The sequence below is a fragment of the Nelusetta ayraudi genome, unplaced genomic scaffold (genome assembly GCF_046127955.1).
Source record: "Nelusetta ayraudi isolate G7.1 ecotype Tasmania unplaced genomic scaffold, CSIRO-AGI_Nayr_v1 ptg000042l, whole genome shotgun sequence".
NCBI lineage: Eukaryota > Metazoa > Chordata > Actinopteri > Tetraodontiformes > Monacanthidae > Nelusetta > Nelusetta ayraudi.
Window position 1 is genome coordinate 1,647,869 of NW_027466092.1, and position 23,994 is coordinate 1,671,862.

Consider the following 23,994-nt stretch of genomic DNA (forward strand, 5'->3'; position numbering starts at 1 on the left):
CAGAAAGTCACATTTAGTTTCAGCCCTCTGAAGTTACACGGCACCTTTATTTGTTTCTGTTTTCACTCGCCAAATAACAACAGCAATAATAATGATGGTGATACTGTGTTCGATTCATATCCATGATGAGGTTCTTCTTTATTGAACTCTTGGAACCGCTTCTGGAGCCGTCACAGTGAAGTTTGGGGACGGTGAGCGGTGACTGAGCGTGTCTCCGCTCTCTCTGCACTGCAGGCACTGCCTGCCGCTCGCACAGTTGTTGGCGTAGGAAGGTCACGTTACAGAGCGACTCGGAGGACTCACTGCGCAAAAAAACACGGCCCGGATTTGTGCCCGGCTGACGTCATGCGGAGCCACGGACCACTCTGACAGGATCCAGCGACAGCAAAACAAAATAAAAAGCGAAAAAACAAGCGAAGCTCCGGCAGCGATCAACATGCAGCGGGGAGACGTGGTGCACCTCGCCGGCTCAGTGGGACAGCCGCGCCACTAGATTACCAGGAGAATCCGGGCTGCTCGGGCGTGCGGGCTGCGGCCATACAACGCACCACGAACGCGCTTATCCGCTATTAACGGGAGAGCAGTGCGGCCGCCTCCATACAAGCTCGCTCCGGTGACCACGGAGGGATAAACGGGCAGAGAGCAACCACTAATCCACCCTCCCCCACCAGCAGCACCGGCACCACCCTCCCCGGACGGTTGCATTCACGCTCGAACCCTCTCAGTATAACGGCAGAAGCCGCCGCGGAGAGAGGAGGAGGAGGAGAAGCAGGAGGAGGGAGAGGAGGAGGAGGGCCCGCAGTGCGAACAACCGGATTAAATGGTCGTGAATAAAGAAGACGCCGCGGACAAAGCGCAGCCCCAGTGTTATGACTGTTAACCCGCCTCGTGTGGACCGAGATGGGCGCTTTGACGAGCAGACAGAACATCGGCGTGGAGGAGGTGGACATCCCGTCCAACTCGGTGTACCGTTATCCGCCGAAATCTGGTGAGTTTCCCCCGAACAACAACAGCAACAACGACGACAACAGGTCAGACTCCGAGGGTTCCGGAGAACCAACGGTTGGAGGTTTTACTCGGTTATAACGCAGTGGAGAGGTTCCGGCGGGGATACCCTGCTCAGAACCGTCACTTGTCAGTACGGACTGGGCCTTTAATCCGGGGAGGGTCGCTACCTGGGAGGAGGGAAGCACAATGTCTCCTCCACTCTGATATCAGAACAGGTCTATCCTGGTCTGTCTGTCTGTCTGATTTTGTGGTGCTTTTGCCGTAAGCATCTACATAGCGAAATCTGTAATACATTTATCATTTAAATATATTTTTAATCGCATCAGTCGGTAAACGAGATTTGGAGATTTCCTTTTAGGATCACATGTCCCAGGGCCAAAGTCACTGTCTTCAGACTGGCCAAAATCCTTTTTTTTTCTTTTTCTTTTTTTTTTTTAAAGGTAAAAAGGCTCTATTTGGAAAATAAACGTGTATATTTGAAATATAAAACGAATATCTATCAAATGGAAAATTGGATTTTTAAATATGCAAATAATTTTCAGGGAGTTGCCTAGACGTGATTCAAAGGTGCTTTCCTGGTTTGTGTAAAAATATTCAATGTGATACAAACGAACCAAAAATATTATTTAAATTCACTATCCTATATTATCTTAATTATTAAACTAAAAAAAATCCCCCAGGAAAAAGATGTGTTTTATGTAAATGTTAAGATTAGTCAGTAGCAAAACACGTTGCACATTGATTCACATTTCATGTGATTGTGAACCACTTTGCCTTCACACCCAATCCACCTGACTCACTGTCCTTTGGACCTCACACTCAACACTGCACTTCCAGTCTTGTTGTTGTGACATTTCATGACTCGCCAACAAAAGAGCTGATTGTGATAACTCAATGCTACTGCTTCCTCAAGCCAAAACCAATCAAACAAGATCAGGAACTGCAACAGCTTTTACGATACTGTGACAGAACTCTGCTACAATAACATCAGATTTAGTGTGGTTTTATGCACAATAAAGGATGACGGACGGACCTGTAGTCGTCTTGCCACTTCTCTCAATACGATGTGGCTGAGTTAGTCACTGTTAGAAGTCCATGATAGCGCCACCCTGGGGGCTGAGCTGGTGGGAGGGAGCTGATGGTGACGGCGGAGGTGGCGGCAGCCTGTGAAACCAATCTGTCAGTAGTCCCAATTTCTGTCCCAGAGATGCAGTCACAACACTGGGGCCCAGCTCGCCTCTCCTATAAGCTGTAAATAATAATGAGGTGATAAATTGCGTGACACGGTTGTCATTGTGGCTGTTTTAAACCTTGTGATTCATCACATCAGAGGTTTGCCACAACGTCAAAGACTGCAGCCGGTGCTGCTTCAGCAGGTGCAGAAGAAGAGCAACAGACAGTGACTGGCCGGCCAGCCTGTGTTTAGTGACTCTGAGCCACCATTACTGCATTATGATATTAGCTCAGCCAGTGATTTGAAGCCTATTTAGTCTCTCTGTCATCAAACCAAAGCCACGCTAAACAGGTGGATAACAACCCGACAGCAGCCAGAAGGTCCCACAGCATTTGTTGTGTCTCATGGCATACATCAGAAAAACACAGAGAGAGCTGTTAGACTTGTTAAAGGAGTTAAAAGACAAAACCTTTGAGTGATATTTTGTAAGAATGTTTAAAAATGAGCCTTTTTTTGCAGGAAACTACTTTGCCAGCCATTTCATAATGGGAGGAGAGAAGTTTGACTCCACTCACCCGGAGGGTTACCTGTTTGGGGAAAACACAGACCTTAACTTCCTGGGGACCAGACCTGTGGCGGTACGTAGCCTCAGGAGTTGGAGTTTTCCTTCGCATCTGTTTCTGTTAATGAAAACCATTCATGTCTTGACCGTCAAAATATAATCAGAGAGAGAAACTATGTTGATTGAGTGACAAACATGCTGACCTGCAGGGATTATTTTGCCTCCATCAATTCATCCTGTGGAACATTCCAGCCTGATTAAAATTCATTTTTCCGTCTTATCCTGTGAAAAAGGGAATGAGTGAGAGTGGCTGATTAGTGCTCCTTCAGTTAAATCCCCAACCCGAAGGTCAAACTAATGAGAATCAAAATGAGCCCGAGTCCAGAGAGGAAACAGAGACTCTGATACCCCATAATAGGCTTAGCGAGAGTTGAATTCTTAATTATTAATTTCTATTTTTTTGGCGACTGGACTCAGCTGATATGCAGACTATGCGCCATCGTCTCCCTGCACTATTCTCAAATGGCAGCACCGTTCTTGTCTGGACCGGGACTAAAATTAGAAAAGCAAATTTTAGCCCGCAATGGTTTTTTTCTTCCCCGGCATGTGTGACTGAAGCATCTCCCGGTTTTATATAATATTTGTTGGTTTTGAAGCAGATGGTGCTGCCGCATCATAAAAACCAACCGCAGTTGTTGTGTTCTTGGTCTGGTGCCACCCCTCAACAAACATGATAATGGACGGATCTATATTTAGAGGCCTTTCCAGAAACACACAATCATATGCCAAGCTGATTTTTTTTTAAGCATCAGAAACCCTTTTTTAAGGACACAGCAGGAAATCCACACTGGGAACTCCTGAAATTCTCAGCAGCTCCAGGATTGATTTAGTTCCAAAAAAAAAACAATCATGGATCGCAGGAGAGTTTTAAAACTAGTGGGCACAGTTTTTATAGTTAAATCTTACCACAAAAAGATGAAAAAGAAGATAACTGGACTAAAATTACAGAAGTAAACCAGGGGTGGGCAAACTTTTTGACTGGTGGGGCCAGCACCAAAAGAATCCTGATCATCCTCTGAACATGATAAAAAAGAAAATCAAGCAATGCATTTTTCATATCTCCTGCACAAAATTGTTTTGTTTTTTTTAGAACATAGAAGAACTCAAACAGTGAAAAAAAATCCTTAAATGTTTTTAAACGACAGAACACAGCAGTGCTGACTAGAAGGCCGTGACTGTGAGGACAGTCGCAGCCCCACAGAGGCAATTGATTCCTTCAGCATTCAGTATTCAGAAACAAGCCGGTTCTAACCTCTCTCAGGTCTGATGCTCTAATTTTAGCCCAGACCAGGCCAACCGCTCGGCTGTTTTATCGTCAGACTCGCTGTCAGACCTCCAGTATCGCCCGGGAGTTTCCTGATGAATGACTCCTTTTTAGCGCCGACTCCTCCCAGCGTGTTTGTTTGTGTGGTTTACAGGCGTGACCCCCCCCTCCCCTCCATACCTCCCCCACCACCACCACCCAACTTCCACCGAGCCCAGATGTATAACACGCTGCCATTCATAGCATGGCAAACACACACACACACACACATATGGGGACGCAGTGCGGACGTATCTCAGCCACATCCTGCAGCTCCTCCTTCGCTGATCCTCAAACCACCTCGGCTCTCTCCCTTTACGCCCAGTCAGCAAGTTCGGGGCTTCAAACACACAACAAACGGAAGGAACCAGCCACACGCCGGGTCACATGACCTGCGCATGCGGCGATATCTTACAGCAACGTATAGCTTTAGTGGCCAGATCCCCCGTCTGTGACTCGCTCGTACCATCTGGCCCACCGTCTGCAGAAAGAGCCGCAGTGTTTGGTTGCGGCCCCTGTCGGGCCCCTGCAGGCTCTCAGTGCCCTGAACTCTCAAAACACAGTCAGAGCAGATTTTTCTGCCGTGGCTCAGCACTCAGAGCCGGTGCTGACCAACCCACACCATCCTAGGGCAACCCGGAATTCTCTGTGGTGAGGTTTGGAATGTCCGTGGAGGTTGGGAGGGAGTGGGTGTCACTCAGCTTCGCTCTCAGGACTTATTTTACTTATATTTTGTTGTGTTTCCCCCCCCGCTTCCCTCTCCCATAGTTCCCTTACGCAGCTCCCCCACCTCAGGAACCAGTCAAGACGCTACGTAGCCTTATAAACATCCGCAAGGACACACTGCGGCTCGTACGGTAAGAAAATATTATCCCTCCAAACACTGGAGGCCACGGGGTGAAACCTTTCCTCACTCGCTCACTCGCTGCTGCCCCCTCAAGGTGCAGCGAGGACCTGAAGCTGCCGGGCGACGAGGACGAGGCAAAGAGCCGAGCCTGCTACAACGTGGAGTTCACCTTCGACGCCGACACGCAGGTGGCCATCACCATCTACTACCAGGCCGTGGAGGAGTTCCACAACGGAGTGCCAGTGTGAGTGAAGACAGCCAGGGACAGCGCCAGCCGGTGGCCGTCTGGGACTGTGCAGCTCATGAAAACAGACTTTCATCAGCTTTACACAGTTGGAACAAAATGAGTAAATAAGCTGAGAAGATATTTATGACGGGTTGCTTTGTGTGTGTGTGTGTGTGTGTGTGTGTGTGTGTGTGTGTGTGTGTGTGTGTGTGTGTGTGTGTGCGCGTGCGTGTGTGTGTGGTGCAGGTACCTGCCGCAGGACAGCTCCCTGCAGTCTGAGACGGTGCACTTCAAGAGGGGAGTGTGCCAGCAGTTCTGCCTGCCCTCACACACTGTCAACCTCAGCGAGTGGGCCGACGAGGAGGTGAGACGAATGGACACACACACACACACACACACACACACACACACACACACACACACACACACACACACACACACTGACGGCCTCTGATTGGGCTCCCTCAGCTGCTGTTCGACATGGACAGGGAGATCTTCCCCATGGTGGTGCAGGCGGTGGTGGACGAGGGCGAAGGTGAATCTCTGCCTCTGCTCGTAGTTATGTCCCGCTGCAGACGTTTTGGTAACTTTTTCTCTTCTCCTTGTAGAACATCTCGGCCACTCTCACATACTGCTGGCCACATTTGAAAAGGTAAGAGGAGCCTGCAGACGATGGCAGGGATGAATATTTACAGGAAATGGTTCTTCATTATGATTTATTTGCAATATAGCAGTGAAATTCCAACATTTACTGAAGTTTTAAAAAGCCACACATTTCTGTGGTCTTATCGTAGCTTTTTTTTTTGTTGATTAAATGGAATAACAATAACTACTATCGATAGAAACAGTTCCTGCTTCAAACAAATAAGTCTAAATTCTGAAACGAATGACAAAAAAATCTTATTAATCAGGCCCCAATAGGAATAATGGAAGAGAAAATGATGGATCAGTTTGGATAAGTTGCATAACAACGGTTGAAATTAAATATGGAATTTTAAAAAGCAAATAATTAAAGTAGTAAATAAAGATTAAAATAAGCATGTAGGAATGAAATGAGTTTTTGCATATTTTATGCACACTTACAAATTAAAATTTCACACAGTGAATAAGGAAAGGCAAAAGCTGAAAATGAAAACTAAACGAGTTGAAATGCCATCTCTCTACTGGCAGCACGTGGACGGCAGCTTCTGTGTGAAGCCTCTGAAGCAGAAACAAGTGGTGAGCACTAAAACTTTCTTCTCCTCCTCCTCCTTCGCTCCTCTTTTCACCACAACCACCGACGTTCCTTCAAACACAAAAGCGGCGCGTTATTTTGAAGTGGCTCCCCTGAGGCGCACTTCCTGTCTTGTTCACTAGTTCCCTTTGACCCTGCAGGTGGACGGAGTGAGTTATCTGCTGCAGGAGATCTACGGCATCGAGAACAAATACAACAGCCAGGAATCAAAGGTGAGAGGATCAGAGCAGCTTCCTGTCTGCTCCTCTTTGTCTGACTGCATCAGTGAAGAAAAACATTCTCCCTGGTTCGTTTTGATTGCTTCGATTGTGCTCCTGCCTGCAGGTGGCCGACGACGAGATCAGCGACAACAGCGCCGAGTGTGTGGTGTGCCTGTCGGACGTGCGCGACACGCTCATTCTGCCCTGCAGACACCTGTGTCTCTGCAACGCCTGCGCAGACACGCTGCGCTACCAGGCCAACTGCTGCCCCATCTGCAGGCTGCGTGAGTTCGCAAACACTCTGACAGCAATCAATCAATCAATCAATCAATCAATCAATCAATCAACTTATTTGTGAAGTCACAACCAAAGGCCTCTCAAAGCCGTTTTAACACAATCAAGTAGAGAAAACCAATTAAACCCTCCAGAGGAGCACGAAGTGACAGCGTTGAGGGGGAAAAAAACGGAGTTGACTTGGCCTGATTGAGGTTAAAAGACAATAGAAAAAAATGAAGAGAAAGAGATAGAAGTAGTGAGAGTGGCAGACAAGCCAGAGTGAGCTGCAGTGAAAACACTCAAATACTTCCAAAGCTCTCATTCTATAGGTTTATGTATCAATGAATATAAAATAAAAAATTAATTATGGAAAAGCAAGTATGTGTTTGTGTACACACATATACGTATAGAAATAAATGTTATTGTATATTTGAAACTATAATTATTTGAATTAAATGTATAATATTGGACTTTAATAGTGCCGTTTTTGTTTCGGTCCGTATAGAAATGATTATTCCCTGATGGAAAAAGATCTGCCAGAGATCTTGCTGTGTCGGGATCCGACCCAGAACCAGAGAGAGCCGCTGCTAAAGCACTAAATGTAAAAATCAACGAAATGCTCTTGTTTCCTCAGCGTTCCGAGCTCTGCTGCAGATCCGAGCCATGAGGAAGAAGTTGAGTCCGCTCTCACCGAGCAGCTTCAACCCCGTCATCACCTCGCAGACCTCCGACTCGGAGGAACACTCGGTGAGAGGCAGCAGGCCAAAACACGCTGAGTTCATGCCATGAATGTATAATAAGAACTGGACACCACACTGCCAATATGCTAGTGCAGGGATTTCGTTTTTCTAGTTGCCACTTGAGTTATTACAGCCAAAAATCCCATGCGGGCCAAAAAGCATTTTTCTCTCAAGATGCAATACAAAAAAACGCCAGTGAGACGGTTTCGACCTGAAACACAGTTCATTATAAATGTATATAAAGGCCAGAAAATCCCCAGAAAATATTTTTATATTCCCATTGTGACCTCACGGCGTCATACATGCTGCCGTGTCTCGCTCTGATTGGCTGATGCGTCCTGATGCATCACGTGAGTTACAGAGGCATGATGGGAAGTGACACTACTGCTACATGACCTGTAGAGACACAGAATACAGAAGTAACCAGGAAGCCAAAATTCCATTCTCTGCGCACATGAACAGTCATTTCTCACTGAAATGAGCGGCGCCCCCCTCTGGCCTGCAGGCGTCAGAACACATCCCTCCAGGCTATGAGGCCGTGTCCCTCCTGGAGGCCCTGAACGGGCCCCTGACCACCTCCTCGGGGCCCCCTCCTGCGCTCCCCTCGGGCCCCAGCCACGTCTCTGGGGCTCTGCCGCCCTACAGCAGCGAGCCGCACCCAGCACCGGCCCGCTCCCTCTCCCCCCTGGACCACTCCAACTCCAGCCAGGGACTCAAGCTCAAGAAGAGTGGATCCAAGTGAGTCCGTGACGGGTTGATTTACTGCAGAGAGATGAATTCAAGGAAGCTTCCAGGGCCATTTGTTGTTGTTCTTTGTGAAATTATAACATAGGAGCAGAGAGGAATTTACTTTACTAACTTGGTATTTTTACATCGAATCCTTCCAAAAATCAATGTTCCCCTCCTTGGCTGATGATAGTGCCTTCATGTTCCAGCACCACCAAAAAAAAAATCTCCTTGGATAATTTTCTTTTTTGCAATTTTGTGACAGGTCGCTTTCCCAGAATTCCTCAGTGCTTCCAGAGGAGGAAGATGAGAAGTCGTGTAGTGATTCAGAAGCCTGTCGCCACAAGCCGGTGGTGGACCAACCAGGGGTGAGCACGGTTGTTGTGTTTCAGAAGCGTCAGCCTGCCTGAAGGCTGTGTGTGTGTTTTGTTTCGCTGTGTGAAGAGGGAGCTACAGGTAGCAGGAAGTGACCAGGATGAAGTCAGGAGAGAGGAAGGAGAGGATGGAGAGGGAGGAGAGGAAGGAGAGGAAGGAGAGATGTTTTGGGGATGAGGATGTCAGAGGGATGTGAGATGAAGCCAGACTGAGATCTGGCTGGACGGATTGAAGTAGAAGAGGAAGAGGGCATAGAGTTATTGGTTGAGGTCCTTATACACTGGGAGTGAATTTGAGAGGTGAATGACTCACTTATTTTTTTTGTTTCAAACCTCTTGAAGTCAATGCAACCTTCCAAATGCAAACTTTTTGTGTCGAATTTTGCAGAGGCGAAAAGGCAAACGGCTGGAACTCTGACCAATCAAAAAGATTTTGGCATGTCAATGACATCGAGGAGCTCGGATTTTACCCAGTTAATCTCTGTAATCTACATGTTCGCGTTGCTTTGTCAATTTCCCGGTGTGTAAGAACCTTCAGAGTGACAGAGGAAGATGCAGAGGATTGGAGGGTTGGATGCAGGCAGCTGATTGGCTGAGTCCACCCCTGAGGGAGCAGCTCTTCAGGGTGTGATGCTGTCATGTTGTGGGTCTCACTCTTACCGCCCTTCCTTCAGAGTGGAGTGACTCCCGACAGCGAGAACCTCACCCTGTCCTCGTCTGGAGCCATCGACCAGTCGTCCTGCACCGGGACGCCGCTCTCCTCCACCATCACCTCCCCCGAAGGTACACACACACACACACACACACACACACACACACACACACACAAAGAGAGAGAGAGAGAGGACAAGCTGATTTAAAGGTGACTCAGATGTGTATTGAAACTCTCCACAGTGGAGAACACTCAGCTGCTTTCGTTTCTCCATCCTTCATTTTTGTGAATCAGGAAGAACATTTTTCCTCGAGCAAGCGTGCCGCTGCAGTGCAGCCAGCAAGCAAACGGGTGAAAGTGTGTCGGGTTTCCAGCTGAAACGTCAATAAATCACCAGTCCTCAGCGTCTTTTCCTGGACGTGCTGCTGGATGAGGGTTTTTCTTCTCCACGTCAGCACACGACAGGAAGACAAGTTTTGTTGCTGCAGCTGCAGTCAAAGATTCAATAAGATCATAAAATCAGACTACGATGGAGACAGAGTTAATCCCTGTCGGCTGGTTTTTCAGCCGCTTCACACAGTCAGAGGAGTGTTTAGCTCTGCGATCAATCGATCCACGTCTCAGCTTCATATGAAGCAAAGCTTTTAAAAACAAAGCCCTTTGTGATGTCACAAACAGCAGTGAACCCTCACGGGCAGGTCTGTGGCCTGTGAGCGGGCCTTCGGAGCGGCACCCGAGTTCTCCCTCCTCCCGTTCTTTTTTCTTCTGCGACCTGGCGGTGTTGACTGTTGCCTGGCACTAACCCCGCCCCCACCCCAACGCCTGGGTGCTGTGTGTCTCCGTGTGTCTGCCAGACCCAGTGAGCAGCAGCCTGGTCCAGTCAGTGATGTCCATGGCCTCGTCCCACTCGCAGCACTCCCACATCAGCACTGACACCATGTCCTCCATGTCAGGGTCCTACCTGGCCGGCGTGGACGGCCAGCCTGCGGGTGGCGACGGGGGAGACGTGGTGGGTGAGGAGGTGGTGGAGGAGGAGGGGGTGGAGGAGGGAGAGGAGGAGGAGGAGGAGCAGCAGGACGACCTGATGGAGAGCCGGGGACCCTCGCAGCAGGACGGGGTGAGGAGCTCAGAGAGCCTCTGAGCTTTGATCGATGCACCGTCTGATCTTGCTGATTTCTCTGGACTTTTTTTTTGTTTTCCCCGATCCAGGAGTTTTCCGAAGAGCCGAAGGACTTTAACTTCTCCGTGGCGGTGGAGGAGCAGGACTCGGAGGTGAGGACGACACGGCCGGACGTTGTTTGAGGTGAATCAGTCAGAAGGTTGACCTGCTTCTCTCGCTGCTTTCCGCAGGGGAATGACGTCACCGAGGAGGACTGCTCCTCACCGTCCTATGGAAAAGGTAACTATGGCACCCATCCACCTGCACCCCCCCTACCACCTCCCCAGTCTCATTGTTGACATAAAGCATTCATGTCTAACTGACGTGACTGACCTGAAGTGATGACAACTCCACGTTCAAAACACCGCAGGGAAAAAGAGGTACAGGGAGTGTCCTCTAGGTGGTGCAGCCCCATTTTAAATGCCCAGTGGTGTTGAGTGGAACCTTCTCAGCATGTATCCTGTCACCTGTGTCCAGATCAGATGCACATCTTCCTCATCTGCCTGCTTCAAACTGCAGGAAAAAAATCCTAAAAATTCAAGATATTGATACAGTGTATAATAAATGTTAAATATTCCACGCCGAAACTTGTGTTTGGTTTGGGAAAATGTGACTAAATCTGCCGGACTTGGTGTCAAAGTTGAACCACAGAAGGATGAAACTTCTGGAGCCAGTTCAGCCTCCTAACCCTCTCCAGAAGGTCCTTTTCTGAGACTGAACATCAAGTAACTGGTTCCACTGGAAGTCCTTGGTTCAGTCCAATGTGACATTAAATTTAGCTTTAAGATTTTTACAGTAGCTTCTCCACTTCCAGTCAGAAGGACTTCAGACCAGCTGATAGGACAGTGTGTAAAAATCACAGACCAGGCTCAGACCTGAACTCTCCTCAGTCACTTTGGGCAACTTTAACATCTCACCTACTTCAACGTAAAAAACAAAACAAATGCTAATTAGCTTGCAAGTTAGCATTTGTCTGTCACGGAGTAGCGATCAAACCATTAGTTGACAGTCAGACTGTTTGCTGCTGCACACCAGACCTGCATGTGCATGAAAGACCCCTCGGATGCTTGTTCATTGGGTGTGTGTGTGTGTGTTTGTGACACCACCCTTGTGCTCAGAAATAACGGATGGTGCTTCTGCTTTATGTGTTGCTTCTGCATCATTATGTGAAGCGTCTTTGTCCCCTGTGTGTGTACTTGTGGATGTGTCTGCGTGTCGGTCAGTGTGCAGGAGGAGAAAGTGTGTGTCCACTGTGAGTTCATGAGCAGAAAACAGCAGTGTGTGTGTGTGATCTCAGAGCATGCCATGACAAGTTCAGCTCCGTGAACTAGAAGTCTTCCTGCCGACTCACCTGAATGTCCACCTGCAGCATCGGACGTTATTACTATTTGCACACACGTGCTTGTGTGTGTGTGTGTGTGTGTGTGTGTGTGTGTGTGTGTGTGTGTGTGTGTGTTTTGAGCTGTGCGACTGTGTGTTTTTTCTGTCCTTGTGCTGATCTGCCAGTCTTTTCCCCCAGCTTTCAGACACACACGCACGCACGCACGCACGCACGCACGCACACACACACACACACACACACACACACACACACACACACACACAGTCGCTGTTGCAGGCATGAGGGATGTCGCTCATGTGAAAATGTCACTGAAGGTGTCCTGGCCATGCTGGAAAAGGCTAAAATCGGACTAAGCTTTATTTTGTTGGGGATTTTTAGTAATCAAAGAAGGAATGTGTGTTCAAATGAACATTTATGACTAATCACGGCTCTAAAATACTTCACTGTCATTTAAAAACACATTCATATATATAAACTTAATTACATTAATACCCCTATTTTTTCCAGCTTTAAAGAAAGCACTTGCTCGCTTCCTCATAGCTGGACAACAGACTCACAACCATTTTATCATATATTAAAGGTCCAGTGTGTGAAATTTGGCTTGATTTATGATTTTTATATTGGTAAAAGCTTAACATACTGCTCATAAATACATTAATAAGTGTGTACTCGCAGTACAATAAAAGTCATATATTAAAATATACATAAATCAAGTGTCTTGCTCCCAGATGGCTGCCATCTTATTTGTTAAAGAAACCCACCTGACAGTGCCATGAATACCAAACGCACTGACAAGCAGGTTTCCTTAAATACCAGCTTCCCTTAAAAATTTTACACGCTGGACCTTTAATGTTATGAGTGGAGTATTTCACTTTAAACCTAAACTCTTCTGTTAAATATCGCTTACAAAAGACTGAATAAGGCTTTTGAAAAAAGTGTGGATTTTTGAATTGGATCCAATATGAAGATGATCAGCAGAAGACAAATAGTATGCAGTGATTATATATAATAAAGGTGAGAAAACTGATGCAGTGATTGACAGGCGTCAGAGTGCTTCTCCAGCATGGCCGACCGCAACCACCCCTCCCCTCCCCTCCCTCCCTCCCTCCCTCACTCCCCCCGCTGTGCCTGGCTGCTCTTCTTTGACCTTTGCCCCTCGCTTGCAGGTGGGCGGAGCAGGTGTCCAGAGTTGGCCAATAACAATCAGGGCGTGGCCCTGTGTGACACGCCCTCTTTGGGGCTGGATAATGATCAGGCGGCGGACGGCCGATACGCCGGTGAGTGGCAACCTCTCCATCGTGGACCACTGAGAGAGCGGGGGAGCCTGAGAGTGAGGATGAGGAGGCCGAGTCAGAGGAGCTCTCACCCCCCCACCCGCCCCCGGCACATTAGCTCCCCATGCGAACACGCTAACACCCAGTTAAAACTAACGCAAGCAGGACGTTTCGATTTGTGTTTTTCTTCTTCTTCCAAGTCGTGGCCCACGAGGCTGCAGTTTTTAGTCCAGAGACTTTTTTTTGTTCTGTTTTTTCAGCATGTCGTTCTCAAGCCCCTCCCACTCCTCTTCATCCCTCCTCCCCCCTCGGCTTTGTGCTGTTTCACTGCTTCCTCAGCATCGATTAGCTGTGCATCGCCTCCCCTCTGAAAGCTATGGCGCTGGTGTGTGTGTGTGTGTGTGTGTGAGAGAGAGAGACGAACGTTGTCTGCATGTCAGGAGTTTTGCGTCGATGCTTGAGAGAGACGAGTCTGTCGCCGACGAGCTGCTTCGACTTAAAAATGAACAGCCGCATTTCATTTTGGCCACGCCCATCTCCCCTCAACCAACTCCCCCCCACTTCCCCACCCTCTCTCACCCATCCCCCCTCCCTCCCGTGTCCTCCCGTCCTCTCCTCACGCCTCCCTCGGCGGCTCACTGTGATGATGATGATGATGAGGATGATGCTAAAGGTGTCACGTCACTCTCCTGATTTCAAACCTGTTTTGGTCCTTTGACCACTTTTGGGTCCCAACTTTGCTCTGCAGCCTTCAGCTCTGCATCACTCTGCCACTGCGGCTGCTTCTGTTGCTTCTCCTCCTCCCTGATTCATCTCCATCTTCCTTTCCGTCCCCTCCTGGTTGTTCTGCTGTAGAAGCTGTGACGTTTTCTCTTTCCTGTGGTGTAAAAAGTGCTGTTATCTCTCTGTTTTTTCCCCTCCCGTCATCCTCGGCACCCTCCCGCTGTCTCCCCCCCTCCTCCCCTCTGGACGTTCTCCCTTCCTCTTCTTTCCTTCCTTCTTTCCTCCACTTGGTGTCTGGCCGTCTGGTGGATGCTCAGACGAGGAGTCGTGCCCAGTGCACATTGAGGACTAGGTATGGCGCCACGGTTAGATCGGACACCGCAGTTGTACTCTGTGGTTTTGCTTGCGCGACATTTCAGTGCACCACAAAGATGAGTCACTTTGGTTTGTTGTTCATTCAGTTTACACGGCGTGCATTAGGGAGATTTCTTCTTGATAAATCCAGGATTTATGTTACCTACAACGCAGCTGAGACTGTAGATCTTTTTAGATATCTATATATTTTTTGCACCTTTAATTTGCACGGTTCTCACTGAAGTGAGGGAGCTGCTACTTTTCCTGCTGTTCATTATTTACAGACTTGATGATGGAGACTGAACGTCATCAATAATACATTGTTTTCCATTAAAGTTGCATTATCCTCGCTTGTAATTACTTTCAGGACTAAAAAAAGAAAGGGAAAAAAGCAGTTGCATTCACTTAATTAACAGAAAATATCCTCTGGGGCCCTGATGGAAAGTAAAATAACTTTTTTTGCAGCGGAAAAAACAACAACAAGCAAATGAATTCACACCCTGCGTTAGTAACTAGTTACTAATACATATTTATCTAGCGTCCCAGTTGGTGGCCTCCAGGTTCAACTAGACTGCAGCATGAATCATCAGAAGTGTCCATTAGGTGAAAACACACACATACAGTTTGGATTGAAAGAAAAGTCACCAGAGTCTCTCCTGTCAGTGAATCAGCAGAAATGAGAAATCTGTTACTTTTTCTGCTGCTCCACCTTTCACAAAGTGTGTGTTAAAACAATCAACCCTTTATAATGTCATAAGAGGCACTGCTGGCTATCCCAGGTTAGTGACCACACCCCCAGCCAGGTGTTGGCTCCACCCTCTGACACTGTCCTTTCTTTGTCGCCTTCCAAACACGGGAAAGGTTCAAGAAAGCATCAGTTAAACAGAGGGCTAAGTATGCTCCTTTTTAATAAAAAAATATAGTATTCTCATAATCTCCCTCTCTGTCTTGCTGTGTCCAGGCCTGATGTACCTGAGGGGCTACTCACCTGTCCTGGAGCCCCGCCCCCACCCCCACCACACCTCCACCAGCAACATCAACCTGGAGGAGCAGCAGGCGGCCGAGAACCGGGACGGCCAGAGTCCCAAACACCCCCGGCGTGGACCGCTCATCGTTTAGTTCCACCTCCACGACACACACACACACATACACACACACACTGACGCCAAACAAGGAGGAGGAGCTAAACGTCGTCCGTTCGTCCGTCATCTCAGCACTTTTATTTTCTGTTTCCCGTCTATGTGTGACCAAACTGGTTGTGGGAGTGGTTAGTCGTCTCTTATTATTTATTACCTGTAGTTCCGACCAATCATAGCGTTGTGTGGTGACACTGAAAATCATGCTGCTTCTATTCTCTCGTCCGTCCTTCCTCTCCTACGACCAGCCAATCAGTCAGGGCCTACTGTGACCGGCAATCCGATTTATTACTGAGCTTCTTCTTCTACTTCGTCTTCTTCTCTTACGTTGACTACGAGCCTAGCAGTGACACTAGCAGACTAGCGGACTAGCTTACCCGCCGGCCCCTCCCCTTTGTGACTGGCGAAGCCTCCCGTCTCCACCTTCCGCATGCAGCTCCCGCCGACCCTCCGTCCTTGCCGTCCCCCGTCACTCTGCTGAATGTGGAAGCAGGAAAAGGTCAGACAGACTCCGCCCAACTCCTGCGACCCAGAGAGGAGTGAGACGAGAGAAGGCGGGACGCTCTTCAGAAGGAATGTAGGTGACGTTCAAGACCACCAAATGACAGAAAATGAAAGCCCAACAGACTCAGCATGTCAGTATTATCTATGTGCAAGCAGAAGCACCACCACCCAGCAATAAGGATGCCCGAGCCGCATCTGCTGCTTCTTCTCCAGCAGGAGGACGCGTCTGTCTTTGATCCCGTTTCATTATTATTTTCCGTGTCTTGTAAGGATTTACACTGAAAAAAACTTTGGCAAAACTTTTTGAGTAGGTTTTCCCATCACCATCATCATTATCACCGTCATCATCATTTTCATCATCATCATCTGAGCCTTTTTCTCCACCTTTGTGAGACCTTTCCAGTAGCTGTATGACTATTATTTTCTAGAACCTTCATGTCTAGTCTGTCTCACCTGTTGTCGATGTTTCTGGGTTCTGATTGTTCTGATTTTGTTTTTTATTTGTTTTGTGCGACAGAGCGAGAAAAAGAGAGGATAAAAAAACACTGTGTTGTTTTAAACTAGAATGTGGATGCCAGTCTGTGAAAACAATATGTAAAAGTTTACACTGAGTGCTCACTTTGACAAACTGCTAACAAAAAAAAAGGGACGACTCTCAACATTTAATGCACTATATATCAGCTGTTTCTGGGACGCCTGGAGGGTGGAGTCGTCCCCGCTGTAGAATCACCGGCGCTAAGCTGCAACACGCCGACACCCTAAACTGTTAAACTGGTAAACGGCACTACTATAACCCCCAGCTGCAAGACAGTCATGTGATCAGTCTGAATGTGTAGATGAAGCCGCTCAGGCACTAGTCAAAGGAACGGGTCGGCCGGAGCCCTTTCTAGAAATATGGGTGAAACGTGTCTAAAAAGGAAAAACAACAGAAGTCATACAAACAATAAAGTCTTTTTTTGATGGAAACTCGAGTGTGAGTGTGGTGGAAGGAGGTGCATTCATCTGCTGCGGCCGCTGCTCTGAAATCTTCCCCAATATGGTCACCGCTGCTCTGCTGGAGGCTGGTTCACATCCCGTCACAGAGAAACTCAGTTTATATTTTCCTCAAGAGGGAAGAAAATAGACAGATACTCAGCATGTTGTCTGTAAAAAAAAATGTCTTCCCATCTTTCCTCAGATGAACTTCATCATTCATTTACAGAATCCACAGGATGGATTATAAACAAATTACAAATAATTAGAATTAAAAAGTTGCATTGAAAACAGATTATATATGTGTATATATGGATTTTTTTTTTAAATTCTATCTGAAATATAGTTTGTATGAAAGTCCAAAAAGAAGAAAAACAAGGTATTTTCCACGATCAACACACCTGGCCACGTTCTGCAGAAGCTCTGCCCATTTAGCTCTCCTCTCAGCCATCTAAAGCCTGTTTCAGACTGTGTACAGGTCAAACAGGTCAAAGTTTATATCCACTGCTCGCCATCCAGCCCTCAACCATCTCAGACACCTGCTGGAATGCTGTTCTAAGACGTCAATACAGTGTTTTACAGTCATTCCAGCAGCTAACAGAGAAACTCCTCTTTCTGCCCCTGGCTGCAAGACGTCCTTAAGAGAAGGGCACAATATATTCAGGTCAGATATGCAGGACACTGTCCTTAGAAACCACAGAAAGAAAGAAGACCTTGAGGAAACACAGGACATGACTGTTAGCCTAGCTAAACGCTAAAGCGGTTTCCCCCCATTAAGAACCTTTAGTTGTTACCACTTTAGTTGCCAACAAATTAAAAATAAAATTGAATATGATGGCTCGTCAATCAGTTGCTTTCCAAGGCATTTTGTTTCTTTTTTCAAACACAACCTACTTTTCAAAACAATAAAACATTGACTTTGGGCTCAAGTGTGAAATTACTTAAACACATTTGGGAAATATGAGTGAGTGAAAAAAAGTCACCATCATCCGAGAGACCAAAACAGTTAAAAACATAACCAGAAGAAATATTAACCATGATGCCTGTCCCCACGGGGGAGTCGGCTCGGCTTCAGATGACATCACTGATCATAATGTGGTTTCTATGTTCCCACATTACCTCCTAATCCAATTCTGGCCTCCCATCTGCAGCGCCTCGTCTCATGTGAACACTTAGTCGCCGTGCTTCCATGACAAGGTTTCTCTCAACACACACACACACACTCACAAAGACACACACACACATACACACACTAAATCCAGCCTTGGTTATATTAACACTCCTCAATCATCTCCAATCTCACCTGCCTGAGGAGGTCAAACTGAGGCCTGCTATGTTCTTTCCTCCGTGAGCCAATTACATCCATCTTTACTGACGGCTGTGGGAGGTGGGTTTCTCATTTCAGTGGGGACAGGAACCGTCCGTCCGTCCGTCCCGCCCAGCCCTGCCCAGCCCAGCCCAGCCCAGCCCAGCAACACTGTGTCCGGTCTTCCTTCCGCTGGATGCTACTCTGATGCCTTCACCATTTGCCGCTGCTACAGACATGTTGTCACACGCTGTCTTTGCCCTCCTGCTACTCGTCTTCACAGGTGAGACTGAGCAACTCTTCAGGTGTGTTTTGCCTGTTTGGACTTTCCAAGAACTATTGATTACAGTGTCCGTGTTTTGCTTCGGTTCACCAGTATATCAGAGATCCGTTTGCAAAGAAGAGTTCTGATTTTCCAATGTTATGTTTATGAATGTTTTTCGTCTTTTAACTTATTTGAAAGCCGTGTGTGAAGGCGATAACATTTTAGATTGTTGCACTGTTTGCACTTGCTGTGTAAATCGTCGGAGGGTGTGGGGCCCCTGTGTACTTTGTGGAACACAAAGCCGACCAAAAATGGTCAAATATTTGCCAAAGTAGAAGCTGAGCGTTATGCTACCTCCTGCTAATGTGACTGGAGGAAAAGCAATTTACTTTAAATAGACCAGAGGCCCCTCTACTTAACATGACAGCTACATTTATCAGAATGTAAACAGAACATTGTCCTGAAGGCCCCCGGCATTGTCCTGAAGGCCTTTTGATGAACCACTAATCACAGGACAGGACTCTGCGTTCAGACAAACCGGACGGGAAAATTCTGGAATTTTTTTCCTAGGGGTTAAAATTAATTTATTAATGGCGTCTTAAACCAAATTGAATGCGTGTCAGGTGGGACACAATCGGACAAGGTGTGCAGCTACCATGATATCGTGGAGTACCTGAACCTGACGGCCGACAGCAGCCTGTACAAGACCACCAGGCCGGTGTTGGACCACACACACATCACCGTGGCGGAGCTGGACGTCATCCTGATGGCCATCCTGTCCGTGGTAGGAGTCACTGAGTCAGTGAGCCGCTCAAAGAATCACCCTCTAATAATTCACCACATTGTGTGTGTGTGTGTGTGTGTGTGTGTGTGTGTGTGTGTGTGTGCGCGCGCCAGGTTGAGAAAACACAAACGTTTGTTCCTTTCATCTGGGCAATGTTGGTAAGTCAGTCAGTCTGTGTTGTTCGTATTGTGTAAAGTGCAAAACATTGATGTTGTGTTTTTGAATTGTCCTACTGCAGAAATGGAAGGACGAACGCATCAGCTGGGACCCAGATCAGTTTTGTGGAATCACCAAATTTTCAATTCCCAGAGACCTCATCTGGAAACCTGACCTCTACATCTATGAGATGTAAGCCTCATGTGAGAGCACTGGGATTTTTCTCAAAGTCTGTATGAGGCCCGCAAAACACCTGTTGTTTGATCACAAATCCTGTGAAAGACATTACAAGGTGACACCTTGTTACATCACAAGGGGCATTGATGTGTTTTTTGACATACGCCTTGTGTAAAGTGGAGGAGGCTCTAGAAGTAAACCACACAACCATAATCAATCAATAATCATCATCATCATGTTTTCTATTATTATTCTGAAGGCTTCACTGAGTGGATGGATACTTGGACTGTGACTAGAAAATGTTAATCATGCATTAAGACGGGACCATTTAATTTACTACTACTACTACTACTACTACTACTGCTACAAGTGTTTTTGTCACGTGTCAGGATCCATAAGGACGAGTCTTCGGTCAACCCCTTACTGTTTGTGAGCTACAATGGGATGATCTCCTCCGAGGAGGACATGAAGGTCGTCAGCACCTGCAAGTTGGACGTCCACAAGTTCCCCTTCGACACGCAGAGCTGCAACCTCTCCATTGGTTCGGCATTGCACTGCGGTGGGGGGAAGTGTGTGTTATGTGTGTGTCTGTGTGTGAGATGTTCGGCTTTGTTCTTTGATGGTGAAGGGTTCTTGGTTTCTGTTCTGACCTCAGTCAGTGAATTCCACCTCATTCCCTCCTCCAACTCGTCCCGGGCCACACAGTACTCCCACGAGGTGCTGAAGTCGCAGGGCGAGTGGGAGTTCCTCCACCTGTCCATTGACACAAATATTTTCCGCTATGAGGACAAGATGTGGGAGCAGCTCATCTACACTGTGAGAACCAAATTTCATTCTGTCCTCCCAAAATCTACGGTACATGAAGAAGAAAACAATCTGTGACACACTGAAAGCACAAACAAACTGAATCTTCATTAGTTTTGTTACTAGAGCTGTCAAACGATTAATTATTTGTTCTAATTTAATTAATCTATGATTTTCCATAGTTAACCGTGATTAATTGCATTTTGATTTGCATGTTTAAAATTCTCTTATTTTACATCTCAAGACAGTTTTTATTTCCATACTAATTTTAAGCCTTACCAGAGTATCCTAATTTACAACCAAATAAAAAAATTCCTTTCAAAACAGTGCATTTTGATCCACTTATTCCGTATGCATTTTTGTTCCTATCGCAGTTTCCTATGTTATTAGGAAGTAGTGTCGAAACATAATGCTACAGCTGTGGGTACTGCGGGTGCTACGGGTTAATGGAAGGGACAAAAGGCTTGCGATTAAAGTGTGATTAAAAAATTAACCTTATACCTCGTGTTTAATCAAATTGTGATTAACACGTTAATGCTGAAAGCCTGATTGATGACGATGATGGATGAAGCTCTGTGTTTTATTAATTTAATTCAGTGGTGATGATGTTAACTGTCGCTGCACACTGATCTTTGAACCTTTATCCCACCCCAGTTCACCATGAAGAGGAGGCCCCTCCTACACGTCATCAACTTCCTGCTGCCCATCCTCTTCTTCCTGACTCTGGACCTCTCCTCCTTCTTCATCTCTGACCACCGCAGCGAGAAGCTGGGCTTCAAGGTCACCATCCTACTGGCCATCTCCGTGCTGTTGCTCATCCTCAATGAGATCCTGCCGGCCATGTCCAACGAGACCCCCCTTATAGGTTCATACCCCATCCTGGATTCCAGCGTTGTCCCATTGTTACTTCTTATTGCAGCAGCGTGTCTGTCTCCCCTTCCTTACAGCCACATATAGCATCGTGATCTTTGGACTGATGCTGCTGAGTCTTCTGGAAACCATTCTGGTCACGTACCTCCTGGATAAAGATCAAGTGTTGCAGAGGGAGCTCTGGCTCAAGAAGCAGGAGGAGCTCAGCTCTGACCAGCAGGAGGCAGGTGAGCCTCCACAGCTGATTCTCCACCGGCTGGAGTATTTTTCTTAAAACATGGGATGCTTTACTTCAATCCCGTCACTTCAGCCCTTGAACGCACCTGTGATTTCAGAAAAGGCGAAGAAGACCTTCTGCTGGTGCATCTGCAAAGCCTACGAGAGTGAGAAACAGGGCGACGTGCCGCTTCAGGCTGAAGAGGTAAAAACATGTTCACATCAAGGATGTATTATTATAGGAACTGGATTCCGGACCGCCGATGTGGCGGCAAAACCAATTTTATCCAGTGGCCACTTGAGGTACTGCAGGCAAGATTTCATGCAGTCCAAAAAAGCATTTTACCCACAGGCTGAAAAACAAAAATATGCATCTGTAAAACAGTTGACAGGACGCCCCTTTCTATTATTCTATTGTAGATTTTCAAATCATGGACTTTTGATCCTCCAAAAACGTTTTCCTAAAGGCCAGAAAATCACATATAACTTAGCCCCCGCGTCCCCTCCAACCCTTTAAGAGCCTTTGCTGTTTGTTCAGGCTGCACTTGTAAATAAGAATCTGTTCTTAATTGCTTTCCTGGGTAAATAAAGTTCAAATAAAATAAAAATAAATCCCCAGGAAAGAATTTTTGTCACGGAGCAGTAAATGCTGCATTCTGATTGGCTGATGCTCTTTATCTGTCACGTGAGTTACAGAAGCATGATGGGAAGTGACAGTACCGTTACGTGCTAAGTGGGGCCGCATAATGTGAAAGTAACCCCGGAAGCAATTTCGAAATCGTGGATTTTTTTTTGTGCTGTATGCTCCAGGTCAGCAACTCCATTGAAATGAATGGGCCGCCAGATTGGATCCTGGGAGTGTGGTTCACATTCAGAGTCTCACTGCCAAGCAGGAGAAGATCAGACTGCAGGACAGCAGAGTGCATATGTGATATTTTAAAAATAGCTGTGATTCTTCAACACACAATAGATTTCTGCAGTGTTCCCAGGGAGGTTCTTGTTGTGCCTGTGAGACGACCATGATGTTCCTCCTGTGGTGTGTGTGCAGGTGAAGACCATTACCCAGTCTGCAGAGCCTCAGGTGTTGCTGCTGATCCACCAGCAGCTGAAGGAGCTGCAGGAGGGGATCAACATGCACACCGGCTACAGAGCCAGAGGAGGGAAGTTTGTCCGCTGGGCCGAGAGGATCAACCAAGTCTACTTCGTCCTCTACAGCACCACCGTGGTCGTCTTCCTGCTTCACATCTTCACCGAGTGGAGCTCCTAGATGTAGAGGTCGGGTATCCAGCCTGCACAAGGCCCCAGTTTCTAGTATTAATCCAAACACATTGTATGTATCTAAAAACTATTTGAACTAAATAATATTAATCTCCAATTTACATATAAGAAAGCTATAAAAAGCTAAAAAATCAAACAGGAAGTAGAATGTGTCAAGCTGCAGCTTTGAGTGGTACTAATGTGGGTGGAGCCTGGACCAGCTCACAATCCTCCTCACTGTCATACAAACGCCCTCACCCCTGCCAGCTCCTCGTTGATGCTGAGCGCCGGTTCCCATTTCCTGCCTCTCGTTGCCTTGCAGCACATCAGTCACGCGCTGCTTTTAACCAATTAGGTGGTCTCGTCTGCAGCCGGAGCGTCGAAACCGCTCCGTTTTCACTGAATCATCAAGGGAATGTAAACAGCCTTCCATGTTTTCACCACATTAATTAAACACTCCATGTTGATCCAACTTGTTTTGTGATGGAAGAATTCATCATCGAAAATGTTTTTCAGATTTCTGTGTTGCATGTCCTGCTGTTAAGTTGCTGTTGTTTCTATGTATTTTTCCCCCAAATGTGATAAGGAAATAAAACTAAAAGGTCCCGCAGCAACTGCAAAGAAACGCCTCTTCAAAAACCCAAATGACTTTTTAACTTAACAGAAGTTTTTTTTCTCCCTGCAAGTTCACTGAAACTCTGACCTCAACTGGGCGTCTATTGATCAATGCATTCATTTCCCACCACAAGGGGGCGCAGTCTGTATTGACTCCACGTTTTTCTGCCTTTCAGATCTGTGTAAATGTCTAGTAATAATTACGATCCAAAATGAAGAAAAAAAACCTTAGCTATCCTGATTTATTTATATGATAGAATAAATAGAGACCGCAGTTAACAGTTTTACATGGATAAGAACTAAAATGATGAACCTGGCTGCATTAAACAAGGCTGCTGTTGTAACTTTGGATTCACTTACTATATTAATCAACTGTTTTTTTTGTACACATCGGGAAAAACCCACAAATGCCCAGAACCTAAAATTAATTAGTGAATAAACAAATATAGTAAAATGGAAGGCTGTGGCGCCGGACGCCATTTATTCCGCCACAAAAGTCACGTTTCTCACTACGTTACAACACTCACACAAATGACACACTTTCATTGTTCAGAAAACGTCACCAGGAGCGTTTAGAGTCTCATGAAAAGTGGATAACTAACCTTGACAAAACTAAAAGGTGATGTGGCAATCAGCGAAGCAACACCTACAACTCTTTTCCCTTTCCGCTTCCTGTTGCCGAGTGTCGTTGCCGATTG

The 23,994-nt window shown here is 46.7% G+C and overlaps 2 protein-coding genes and 1 long non-coding RNA gene across 10 annotated transcripts; 2 read left to right on the plus strand and 1 right to left on the minus strand.

Moving 5' to 3' along the window:
- The first annotated feature begins 87 nt into the window (after positions 1 to 87).
- Positions 88 to 16,843, plus strand: rnf157 (ring finger protein 157). Of its 6 annotated transcripts, XM_076033590.1 has the most exons (20): positions 88 to 988; positions 2,702 to 2,820; positions 4,876 to 4,964; positions 5,049 to 5,198; positions 5,427 to 5,544; positions 5,649 to 5,715; positions 5,789 to 5,832; positions 6,351 to 6,398; positions 6,555 to 6,626; positions 6,739 to 6,898; positions 7,525 to 7,637; positions 8,136 to 8,368; positions 8,622 to 8,724; positions 9,405 to 9,513; positions 10,237 to 10,499; positions 10,592 to 10,654; positions 10,733 to 10,781; positions 13,050 to 13,160; positions 14,198 to 14,232; positions 15,196 to 15,270. In XM_076033590.1, the coding sequence occupies exons 1-19, from the start codon at positions 901 to 903 to the stop codon at positions 14,230 to 14,232; spliced, it is 2,034 nt and encodes a 677-aa protein (XP_075889705.1). In that variant the 5' UTR covers positions 88 to 900; the 3' UTR covers positions 15,196 to 15,270. The 6 variants fall into 6 exon arrangements, with proteins under 6 accessions (XP_075889705.1, XP_075889703.1, XP_075889708.1 ...); XM_076033588.1 differs by lacking the exon at positions 14,198 to 14,232 and having other exon boundaries at positions 10,336 to 10,499; positions 15,196 to 16,843; XM_076033593.1 differs by lacking the exon at positions 13,050 to 13,160.
- A 1,299-nt stretch (positions 16,844 to 18,142) lies between these two features.
- On the plus strand, positions 18,143 to 22,824 carry LOC142893229 (5-hydroxytryptamine receptor 3A-like). 3 transcript variants are annotated; one of them, XM_076033598.1, is made up of 10 exons: positions 18,143 to 18,435; positions 19,041 to 19,201; positions 19,315 to 19,359; positions 19,440 to 19,549; positions 19,924 to 20,093; positions 20,190 to 20,350; positions 20,993 to 21,203; positions 21,286 to 21,435; positions 21,544 to 21,629; positions 22,473 to 22,824. In XM_076033598.1, exons 1-10 carry the CDS (start codon positions 18,360 to 18,362, stop codon positions 22,689 to 22,691), a joined length of 1,389 nt encoding a protein of 462 aa, XP_075889713.1. In that variant the 5' UTR covers positions 18,143 to 18,359; the 3' UTR covers positions 22,692 to 22,824. The 3 variants fall into 3 exon arrangements, with proteins under 3 accessions (XP_075889713.1, XP_075889712.1, XP_075889714.1); XM_076033597.1 differs by having other exon boundaries at positions 19,924 to 20,350; XM_076033599.1 differs by lacking the exon at positions 19,315 to 19,359.
- LOC142893236 (uncharacterized) lies at positions 21,004 to 23,961 on the minus strand. Its single transcript, XR_012927675.1, has 3 exons — positions 23,899 to 23,961; positions 22,487 to 22,713; positions 21,004 to 21,583 (listed from the first exon to the last, which is right to left on the minus strand). It is a non-coding gene; the product is annotated as an uncharacterized LOC142893236 (long non-coding RNA).
- Between the last annotated feature and the right edge of the window lie 33 nt (positions 23,962 to 23,994).